Raw genomic sequence first — 12,638 nt, 5'->3', positions numbered from 1 at the left:
ACTGGCCTATTTGAGAGAAAATGGTCATGTTTACCCTCTGTATTCTGCGCTGTCGAAGTAGATACTGTAATATGTTTAGCAACTTACTACGTAGGCCTAAATATTATAATGTGTAATGTCATGGCATGCTGTCAGTTCTGTATTACATGTTAAATTTCCCTCGGTCAAAGTTTATCCGTGTATCATTTGTTCATAGTATTCATTGGTTCCTTTACGCGCGAAATTTATTGCATATGGCGAGAAGAGCAGAGTATGGTTTTGTTTTTACTTTGTTTACTTCGAATGGACATTAACTTGCACTCATGAAAGTTAAGTGTGTGCTCATTAATCAGTTTGGACCCAAGTAATGTAAGTTTTATATGAATTTTAACTTTGTGGTAAACTTTGTAGGGAATACGGAATAGAAGTAACATGAATTAAGGTTATTGGCAGGACCGTAGGCCAGTATTAAGTAAAAGTTTATGTCAGAAGTAGGTATTAAGTTTAATAATAAAAAGAGTTGATATAAGTTGGATCTTATACTAAGTTCTGTGGGTTTATACAGCATAATGTTGAAGTACAGTTTTCTAATTTAATAGATTATGGTAAGAGCATCATAAGTTTTCCCCATTCCTGGCAAAGTTTTTAATGATGTGCATTTATATTTAATATTTCAGACTGTGGAAGTTGTAGGAGTTTTGAAACTTTAGAGCTAACCTCTGTGGCCTTCTTATAAGTTACTCAAGATGTCGTCTTTGCTGTATGCTGAGCTTGCAGCAACATGTAATGCCCTAGGGTATTACGATGGTAATAAATATTACATTGATACATACTGCCAGGGTAAGTACCTTAATATAATTATGACTTAATTCATTACAAAACGTGTCATCTGAATTTGATGTATCACTTCTCATCGACTTACGATGCTTGCTGTTTCAGAAACTGTAAAAGATCTCATTCGTTATCTGCGACGGGATGATGAAAATCATGAAATTCGCCGGCATCTTGGTGAGGCAAAGATTCTTCAGTCAGATTTGTTACCTATTTTGAAAGACTACTGGGATAAAGTGGAATTATTTGATGTAATATTAAGGTGAGTCTATAAAAAAGTTTAAGCCTATTTTATAATTTAATAAAATTAACCTTATTTGTCGTAATCTTGCCATAAAAATATAAATTTATTCCTTTAACAAATTACATAAGTTAAACTAGTCTGAACTGTAATATGAACACACATTTTCTATACTTATTATTTGTTCTGTATAACCGATAGTTCTTTTCATTTTTCTAATATGTAGTCCTACTGTTATTTTGCTTTTTAAGTACCTATTTAATAAAATTAATGCAGTATTCTACTTAGCCTACATAATAATAATAATAATAATAATAATAATAATAATAATAATAATAATAATAAGAGACCGGAAGTTTAGACATTATGAATCATTAAAATAGGCAGACAAGAAGGCATAAATAGCTAAAATAGGCAGGCAAAAAGGCATTATAAATAGCTAAAATACGCAATAAAAAGCAATTACTAAAACCTTGCACTAGACCCACAACCTTGTACTTTCCACAAAGGGATTTCGGCAGCAAGAAAAGCTTTACATAGGCCTAAGTCGAATGCAAATTGAGATTTTCGACTCGATGTTGCAAATTACTGTTGGAAGCAAAGAAATCTTCTTCCCAGTAGCCTTAGAAAGTGCATTTTTGTGTTTGGTTGTACTGATATGTTGTGATATGAAATATTTAGCAATGAAAACTGAAAGAAAAATAGCCGTTAAAAATAACGTTAGACCCGCACTCATTGTTGCCTTGTCAAATAAACACAAGCGATAATTAAAACGCTTACTGTTATATATTTTTGCACGGCAGCACTCATTATTGCAAAGAGAATGTGAACTGACTGAAAGACTAATATACATTCGGTGAAGTCACTTTCATTGTAGTGGTTATAGAAATAAATTAAAATATAGGCTACCTGTAGGCAATTTTTAATAATAAATTAATAAATAATAGATAAATAATCAAAGAAAGGAAAAAAAAGCATTCAATTTGTAAATTACGCATTTATATTAAAAAAGACAGAAAAGAGCAACATAAAACTGTGATGTTTCAATCACAAAGGTATAATTCGTACAGATTTACTTTCTAAATGAAGATAGATTTAACACATTTAAAAAGGCATTCTGCTAAAGTTCCATCTCTGATAATAATAATAATAATAATAATAATAATAATAATAATAATAATAATAATAATAATAATAATAATAGCCTAATAGTAATAATTTATTTATTTACTAACATTTTAGTGTGCTGTACAACAGCCAGAGGCCAATAATAGTTCATCACAAATGACAAAAATTACAAATAATGACGATAATTAAAAATAATGATAATTACAAATAATGACAATAACTGCAATAAATGTACATGAATAGACGTTAATGGATAGATGTGAAAATGAAGAATAACTCAATTGAAACAGTAATAACTAAACATGTGTTACAGTAGAATTAGAATCCAATATTAAAACAACAACAATAAAATATTCAAACTATACATTAAAATGATCCAATTTCATACCAAACAAATTGGTAAGTTTTATGCTTCTGGCAACCGGTGAAAGAGTTTTAGACTTACTGGTATAAAAATGTTTTCGATATCTTAATTCTTTAGAAGGAATACAAAGGTAGATATTACTTATGATGGAATAATAGTAATAGTAAATAAAAAAAGGTAATGGTATCCCCGTAACATGTCATGAAGGCACTTGGGGGGCATGGCGGTAGAGCCCCATGCTTTCCATGACCTCGGCACAAGAATGAGGTGGTGTGGTCGGCACCACGCTCTGACTGCCTTTTACCCCCGGGAAAGACCCGGTACTCAATTTTATAGGAGGCTGAGTGAACCTCGGGGCCATTCTGAAAGTTTGGCAACGAGAAAAAATCCTGTCACCACCTGGGATCGAACCCTGGACCTTCCAGTCCGTAGCCAGCTGCTCTACCAACTGAGCTACCCGGCCACCAATAATAATAATAATAATAATAATAATAATAATAATAATAATAATAATGCCTGAATGGAAGTGTGATGAACCATTACAATATAATTTTTTTCCTATTTCTTATTTAATCCAACCATCAATTCCATTTCACTCCTGGAAAAAAAAATAAATTGCCTGATATCAGTGTTAACCTTTCTGTAATGCTTGATAATTCTAATATTTTTATGCCTTAGTCACTGCATGTTAAAAATTTAGAAATTAAAACATGAAAACGCAAATTACTTAAAAAAATAAATTATGCAGGCCTAAATTTCTTTCCATACTCTAATGTCTTGGATATCTGCTTTCACTATATTCTAGATTATTTTTTGTCGTTGTTTCATTTGCTAGATTACTAGTCAATCTGACGAATCCAGCACTTCTGTTGTACCGGGAAGAGCTACCAGCCGAGAAGACATCACGCAACTATTACCTCCAGATCATAACTAACTTGCAGTCGTACAAAGAAGCATTCTGTGATGATACAGTTTGGGCCATATTGAGCAAGAAACTTGGTGACATTCTGCAAATAGTAAGTTAAGATTTTACTGCTGTTGGTCTGTGGAACTACAATGCTTATATAGTCGTGACCTCCTACATTGCCATTTTGGTTTTGCTCTTCTTTTTCTTCTTCATTTCATCAAGTTGTGATTCAGTGTGTTGCTTGACTTCTTTATTTTTCACTCAACTATACATGCTGAAACTTCATGACACTTCAGAAATTATGGAACTGCTTATGATCTCTTGTCGAAATATCCCCTTAAACAGTGCTTAGAGTGCCACTACTTGATAACGTACTTGAAATGTTATATTAAGAAATAACGGCACATACTTGGACAGGGTAGTTGACACCCTACATGCCTAAATGAATGACATGTAAGATGACCTTGTGCACTCAGTGTGTTTCAACATATGAGTAAGCACTAGCTATCCAAGGCTAGGGGCTATGCCATTTTTCAGTAACCTTTTTCTGAAGCTTTAACTTCTCAACCTTAGAACTAGTACTGACAGCAATTTTTTTAAATCATCTTTGTGTTATGGAGATACAACTATATGCGCAGTTTGAGGGGAAGTTTCTACATGAACTCATTAACAGTTCCTGCGTAAGTATGGCTTCTACTGGGTGTTCATTTCAAAGTGTGTCATGACGTCACTGTTGTTGAGTCACCGATTTGAAGCGAGTTTCAGCTTATATGTCAGAGAAGTTGCCTATTATTCAAGGCGTTCAATCTGAACTTGAGAACGTGTATGGTATAACTTGAATGTCGTAGCAACAGATGGCGGTCCGTACTGTCTGTGTGCTACCATAACCTCTTTCGAACTGTGTTTTGCGCGGGCAAGTTGTACGCAGGGTATTTGTTATTATCGGTTGCGTACTGCAACATTCCACAACATAAATCAAATGCTCCGTGTCCATGTTGACCGTCGAAGTTAATGTCAAAAAATACGTAAGTAATCATCTTAACCCTCTCCCCATATCCCGACAGTACGTGTTTCCAAACAGTTCACATTCCTGCCACTACCGGCGTTACCGTACGTGTCGGTACGTACTCTTCAGAATGAACGCCGTAATTGCTAGGCAACTTCTCTGGCTCACAGGTAATATGCCTCTGCGGAAGTGTAGGAAGATTGAATTCTCTAGGCTCATCGGCTAGCCACATGACGGCATACAGCGAGCCATGACACACCTTGAACTGAACACCCAGTATTATCAGAAAAGGAAAACCTGTTTGTTATATCCGTTTAGGTCGTAGTAACTGTCCAACAATATTTACGTTCTGCCATATTGATTTCAAGCTAGGCAGATCTTTTATGAATGTGTAATGAAGAGTTCGCGGGAAAAAGAATGAAAGTCACAGTTTTCTTAAGGTTGATGTCATTATCTAATTCAATGGATCACTACGAAATCTAATGTTGTTCTTATGAAAAATGGTAAAAAGGAGAATTATCACCACGAATACAGTAATCCTTTCCTTTATTTTCTATAGAAACAGCATTACAGCTTGCAGTTATAGACTCAATTAGATCATTATCTAATCCTTAACAGAAATGTGACATTCATAGTTTTTCCCGCGAACTCTTCATTATATAAATTTGTCTTTAAGCAATATGTCTTGTGGTGAGGTGGCACTTCACATTATTAGCATACAGTGCTGTCTCCCCTCTTTACAACGCCTCTCATACAAGTCATTTAGGTCATTAAGTACTTATTTTTAATATTATTGCAATTCTTTCACTAATCTTTTCTTGTCTGTCATCAATTCTTTCACTACTTTACTCCTCACCCATTATTATACCAAAAATACTATACTTCTAATTCTTGACCCCCTCCCCCTCCTGTATGACACATTTCCCTTCACTTCACATCTCTAACTATTTGCACTTTTCACTGCTAACTTTTCCACATTGCTACTTCATTTAGGTCATAGTTTTCTTCTCTCACGATTTGTTTCCCCTCCACACCTTTTCCTTAAGTCATACTGCTTTTTCACCTTGTTTTCCCCTCTTCATCGCTGCTTTCTGAACTATATCCTACTTGGATTACTCTACTTCTCGTCAGCCTTGATTTAGATCTTAGTTCCTTCACCCACTTCGGAATTGCTGCCATCTGATGTCCACTATTTCCATCTACTATAGTCCCGTTGCTCTTATTTCTGGCAGCCAATCACGTTGTAGGTCAGCTACATTTAAACGTGTGCGTCCTGTGATTCACTGATGATGACGTTATGGATTTGCTAAGGCTCGATAAATACTTAATATAATCGCCCGCCATTTTGGCTCTTTTGTTGGCGTTCGCAGAAAGCACACGAGGACGTTATTTGCCGCTCAATTATTTGCTGAATTACAGTGCATTTGATTTATTATCATGATATGATGTTTAACGGTGTGGCAAATAGATTTCTCGTCTGGTAGCTCGGCAACGAAAGAACAAAAATGGCGAACGATACTACCTACCTAGACTTTATAGAGCCTTCAGTTCCTAACATGTAAGCAAAGAGTAGAAGTCATGCCTGGAATAACAGTGTCGCGACTAGATCTTTTATAAAAGGTAATAAGATCCACTTACATTTTATAAAAGATCTTTTATGAAATAAAGTTTTATAAAAGAAAACCCATTACACTGTCATATATATGTTATAAAAGATCTTCTTCAAAGAACTTGGATAATGTACATAATACCAGCTTACCTACCAGATGAGGTAGGAGTGCTGCAAGGCCCCCCTATAGATGCTTTTAATCATTTTTCTTTGGCCAAAGTTCGGCAGCTATCGTGACTCGCCAATTTTCTGATCATGAGACTGGGAGTGCCCCATTCTAGGCACTAACTTTGAAGTTAATGTTGAGTGTAGCTGGAAATCGAACTTTGGACCTCTTGGTATGTAGACAGGCATGCTAACCTTCACACCAAGACCACGTCAATAATAATCTATTATGATTAATTGATTACTAGTGGACTTACTCGTGTTAATTATGTAAGATTTGTCTGGCTTACAGCTGTTTCAGTGCTTCACGCACCATCCTCAGAGCCTAGTAGATCACAGCGTCATCTCGAACTTCTCTGCCTGTTAAGTGGGTGTGTTTTATTGTTGAAATGTGTTTAAGAGTGGAGTCGAATAGTGTGTGTGTGCTGAAATTGATCTGTGTGTTGAGAATTTGATCAGGGTGTGTTTTAATGTGTTTGTATATTTCGTATTGTTCTTGTGTGTTGAGTTTTTGGTTCTTGGGTTGTATGTGTAGGATTTCCATGTCTGTATTTATGTTATTGTATGTATGGTTAGTATTGGTTATGTGATCGGCATATGTGAATGTAATGTGTCCTCTGGTTATTGCTTTAATGTGTTCTTTGTAGCGTGTTTGGAATGATCTGCCTGTCTGTCCTATTTATATTCAAGTGTTAAAAGTAGTGTACGCAAGATTCAAAATGAATCTATTATGATAATAGTACTAGTGTGGTGTAAGCAAGGAAAGAGAGTTGACTTACCTTGATTAAATTCTGCCCATCCAAATTAAAACTGCTGGCACTGGAACTGTTGGAGAATGAAAAATGTTCTGATCGGATGCAGGAGGAAGTCACGAGAAAACATAAGTAAATTCCAAATTAAAATTTCTCAATACAATATTTTGTAATTGAAATTACTTTTGAAAACTTATTTTAAATTTATTGATTGCGTTTCAATTAACTTGTTCAAAGCACTGCAGTCCAAACGTTTGGTTTTTCTTGCATAATTTTTTAAGTCGATGGATTGATTGTTGTATACTCTTGGGAAATAGTGACATTAAATTCAATGGAACTAGAGCCGAATAATTAAAAGACTGGACAAACAGTTTTGAACATATATGCTCTACTACTTCAGTAACTCTGCTAGCTAGGAACTGTGTTAGTTAATGGTTAGTTATAAACAGTGGGACAAAGTTTTTCAGATCATTTAAAGGGATGCATGGACTGGAGAAAGTAATAAAGGATTATTAACCACTGTGTTAGATTTTGTTGATTTGTTGAACCTATTAACCAACTAAATAAATATGTTCCAATAATATTTTATTGAGAATACAAGTGAATATTTACATAGAATATCAGTAAGTGCTTTGTCTCACAGATTAATAACAGTCTTGCTTCTGTATAGTTTTAGTGGGTGTCTGCCCTTCTTCTGCTAACTAGCCCACATAGTTTGTAATACATGGCTCAGACATAAATATTACATTTTATTGCACCACCACGCCAATCCAGTAGCTATAATGCTGAACTCGTAATCCTGTGGTCCCAGGTTCGATCCCCAGTGTACCCTCAATTTATAACATGTTGAGCAACCCTGTGGTCCATGTAACACAGGAATTTTCTTCGGGAGCTCCGGTTCCCCTGTGGCATCCCAACAAATCTTCATCATAAGCTCCTCTTATTGTGTGTGTAGCGTAGACCAGCCTCCTATGGCGCACCCTGGGCAATGACTCTGTCTGTAAATTAGTATACATAACTGGCTTCATATGAGTAAATGACGAACAGTCAAGTACCAGCTTGTTAGGAAGAAAAAAAATTGAGGCAGCTTGATATTTAAAATTGTATCTTAGGTTAGAGTTTACAGGAAAGATGGAGATGAGTTCTGTCGAAACCTCTCCTCAAATTGTAAGGGTACGAAATAGTACATTATGCAACGAGCCTATAATGATAGTAATTAAGACGCAAGTATGTTTGTTTATGAAACGAGCGCGAGTTTCATAATTTTCATACAAGCGTCTTAATTACCATTATAGGCAAGTTTCATACGACTTTTTATGCTCGACCATATTTCTAACTTGAAATTATTCAAAATTAGGTCATGTTATGGTTATGTGCGAACTGACCTAAATTGTGAGATGTGCGCAGACGCGAAAGTATTGATTTTTTCGGAGGCCGAATGTCATTGACCTTGATGAACATTAGTCTGATATAACATGGAAAATTGATTTAGAATTGAAAAACGAGATGACAAATTGAATTTATTTGAATATTATTTACAATTAACGCTAATTATTATAGTAACAGAACATAATCTTCTGCGACAGTATTGGATTTCCAGCCTCTGTGACTTTTCGCTAATTGTCTTTCGATTGCATACCCGAGAATAATCGATACGTGCGGTTTTATAACGGTACAAAGGTGACTTGTCATTGGCTGAACACCTGAACTTTAATGAATAGGTGTACTTTAATGAGGTGCATTAAAGGGCTACTACCAGGTGTATAATTACTACATTTCGGCATGGTTGAGCATAAACTCCTTATTATGTTACTTTAAGGGAAGACTCCACTGAAAATCATGAAAATTTCCCAAAATATTTTTATTGATTATTTCACTTCTTTAGAATGTATATTTTGATACTCCAAATGGATTTGTTCAATTCAGATTACAAATATGTTTTTTTTAATTAAGGCTGTAAGGGGGTGTGATATTTAAAGAGCTGCCAAAATTATTTTTCATTGGAGAATTATTTTTCACAAATTTTTTATTGCAAATCTAGTAACTTTTTGTCCTAAAGTTGGGACTCTGAAGTTATTAGATTAATGTAACGGAGGAGAATTTTACTTTTCAAATCCATTTTTCTGTAAGTTTTTATTACAAATCTAGTAACTTTTTGTCCTAAAGTTGGGACTCTGAAGCTACTAGATGAATGTAGTGGAGGAGAATTTTTTAATAGGTATGTGTTACATAAATATTCATTTTGCTTTTCAAACCCATTTTTCCGTAAGTTTATTTTCCTTGATTCAACACCAACTTTTTTGTGTCAAATATTAATCAGTCTGGATAAAATTTTTACTGCAAGTATTTATGAAGTAGCTGCATCTTTCTATGCATTTATTTTGTAAGAAATGCTGCTACTTTATTTTATTAATATTTTTTTCATGAATTATAGAAAAAATAACATTTTCAAAACTTCAAAACAATTTTTGAAAGTGAATAAATGTGAAATTTTATAAAATGAATACATAGAAATGTTTCTCTATGTCTTGTGAATGTAATCGAAAAAAAGAAATCTTAAAAATTGAGAACTTGAGTTTGAAAATATTTCTAAAAGAAATAATACAAAAATTAAAAAATCAAAAGCCAAAAACATTTGAGAGTTCAACATTATTTGGATTTTACATAGTAGACCTACTCTCAAAATTTGGTTGACAAAAAAATGATTGGAAAAAAGTTGTCATTTTTAGTGAAGTGCTCCCTTAGGAAACAGTGGCAATACTTGGATAGATTAGTTGAGATGCTTTCTTCCATGATTCTCAACCTTTCAAGTGACATGAAGCAACATCATGCTCACAGTGCACTGTCAGAAGTAAATGAACACTCAAAGCTGGATGCTGCTTAATTTTTCCATCATTTATTCAGGTTTCAATGTCACAACTTTACATTTTGAAAAGACAGCTAATTTGTCATATTTGTCTATCTTCTGTGAAGACGAACACTGCTTTGTGCCTAGTTTGAGGTGAGGTTTCGACATGAGACTTGTTAGCTTTGTATTTAGAAGAGTACCAATTAATTCTAAAGGAATTTTAAAAAAATTAAATGATTATTATGCAAATCTAGTCTTTCAGGTGAGGCTCCCTGTAAAGCAGACTTGAATAATTTCAAGGGAAAAAATGTTCCGGGGCCGGGTATCGATCCCGGGACCTCTGGTTGAACGTACCAGCGCTCTTTCCAACTGAGCTACCCGGGAACTCCACCCGACACCGTCTCAACCTTTCCCTTTATATCCACACAACTCGCGTGGGCTGACGAAACGCCAGAGACCCACATCGAGTGCACACAATCTCTGTGTGACTTGGAATTGTGGTTTTCTGTTAACGTACACAGTAACGTGTATATTATGCAAATCTAGTCTTTCAGGTGAAGCTCCCTGTAAAGCAGATTTGAATAATTTCAAGGGAAAAATTGTTCCGGGGCCAGTTATCGATCCCGGGACCTCTGGTTGAACGTACCAGCGCTCTACCACTGAGCTACCCGGGAACTCCACCCGACACCGTCTCAACCTTTCCCTTTATATCCACACAACTCGCGTGGGCTGACGAAACGCCAGAGACCCACATCGAGTGCACACAATCTCTGTGTGACTTGGAATTGTGGTTTTCTGTTAACGTACACAGTGACGTATATATTATGCAAATCTAGTCTTTCAGGTGAAGCTCCCTGTAAAGCAGACTTGAATAATTCCAAGGGAAAAATTGTTCTGGGGCCGGGTATCGATCCCGGGACCTCTGGTTGAACATACCAGCGCTCTTTCCAACTGAGCAACCCGGGAACTCCACCCGACACCTGGCCCCGGAACAATTTTTCCCTTGAAATTATTAAATGATTATGTTAATTTTGGTTTGCAAATAGCAAATGCTTACATTCCTTTGTGTCAGATGTTTATTCAATTTGACATTTCAGATAATCTCATGTATAGCAATAAGTCTAATCTTTGAGGGAAGTGAGAAAAAAACCAGAGGTGGTATGCTATCCCAAGATTTTCCTCTGGCATACCTCTATTTAAAAAAAAGCATACCCCCTCCCTTACAACATTAGGCATAAATGATGTATACAATAAATTGTTTCGTACAGGCAGTAACACGAATCTTTGAAGCTTATGCAACACATTAAATTTCTTAATGAAATAATTTCAAGTTTCTTCGGTTATTTAGTAGATCATTTTACAATGTCCTTTGAGACTATCATTTAAAATAATGTTAAAGCTTCAAAATGCCTTACTTAATTATTAATAAAAAGTGCAACAAAAAAATGACAGTCACTAAATTGGCAACATTGGCCACAAGGTACAGATCACAGCCTTCTATACTTGAAATACTACCATTGTAAGCATTCCAGGGGTTGAGCTTATCAAATAAGTGTGTCTAAATACATACTGAATACAGTTCCAGAAGCTTGCAGTTTAGATTTACGAAGCAAATAGGTAGTACTCTTTGCTGTGAAGAAATGTATAAACAAATTTTTACAATCACATTTTTTCAGTGATGATATGTCATTTTTCACTAACAGTATGTTTTCTGGCCATAGAAACCAGTGGCGGTATTCCATACTGTTGCATACAGTATCACTTCCCTCACTGAGTCTAATGAAGACCACTCAAGCTGCTTATAGATGTAGTATGAGTAACATAACATAAGCAGCATTCTAGAATTTTTTGACGTGAAGCGCCTATTTTCGAGGTGCAAGAGAGAAAAATTGTAATGTTTTGACATGAAAAGTTTACTGTGATGTCATTCATGGTACCATGAAAACAGAAGTGTAAGTGGTTTTCCACTTCATTCTCTATTTAATGTACGTTGATGCTTTCCACACAGTAGTCACAGAAATATTGGGTATATGGGTTATGTATATATATGAATATCAAATAATATACACTACAGTGCTAAAGAAAGTATACCCAAATATAAGACGACCTCAAATTTAATGGCTTTTGTAGAATTTAAATTTTTATGGTATTTTGTTGATGAATTCACAGATAAGTAATCCATTATTAACTATGGTTCTAGAACATAGGTATAAAATTTAAAGTACTTGTGTAAATTAAATATCCTCCTGATGAAATGAAATTTTTATCCCTCTAAGGCCTAAGAGTCTGACTAAGTGGTCTTGTCAGGTTGAAGCTGAGGAATGGTAAACATTTGGAACATTTTTTTTTTTTGTTATGCACCACATAATTCATACCATTCTAAACAAGTGGACCATGGGAAAAATGAAAAAACAACTTCACCTGTCGCATTATTTAGTGTACTGCACAACATAAAGAAATTGACGCAACTTATATATTTTTCTTAATACGCGAATTTAAGACGACTCACCCTCCCCATTTTTCGAACGCAAAAATTGGGAAGGGGGGGAATAATAATAACCTCGTCTTATATTCGCGTAAATATGGTACATAATATATTTTATTACTTCAGTTCGAGTATAAACATTCCACTCAGTCCTTGAGATTTTCTTAAATTCTCTTATAATTTTTTAATGGCTGACTTCTATATTTGTACAAGGGAATCTTTTGCACTCCATGCATTTCGCCAGCTGTGTGAGTACTATCTACTTTTGGCTGGGTTCTACTTAATTTTTAGATAATATTTATTCAAGATTTAATTTCGTAACT

General features: G+C 34.9%; 1 protein-coding gene across 1 annotated transcript in view; it reads left to right on the top strand.

The window, feature by feature from the left end:
- Positions 1 to 220: 220 nt before the first annotated feature.
- timeout (circadian regulator timeout) overlaps positions 221 to 12,638 on the top strand; it is a 369,648-nt gene continuing 357,230 nt past the window's right edge. The window contains exons 1-4 of the mRNA XM_069832667.1: positions 221 to 348; positions 657 to 819; positions 919 to 1,072; positions 3,379 to 3,559. Coding sequence (XP_069688768.1) covers positions 726 to 819; positions 919 to 1,072; positions 3,379 to 3,559 — 429 coding nt within the window. The 5' untranslated portion in view covers positions 221 to 348; positions 657 to 725. The remainder of the gene's footprint in view (positions 349 to 656; positions 820 to 918; positions 1,073 to 3,378; positions 3,560 to 12,638) is intronic.

This window comes from Periplaneta americana, chromosome 8, assembly GCF_040183065.1.
Source record: "Periplaneta americana isolate PAMFEO1 chromosome 8, P.americana_PAMFEO1_priV1, whole genome shotgun sequence".
NCBI lineage: Eukaryota > Metazoa > Arthropoda > Insecta > Blattodea > Blattidae > Periplaneta > Periplaneta americana.
This window is presented reverse-complemented; position numbering and strand designations above follow the sequence as displayed.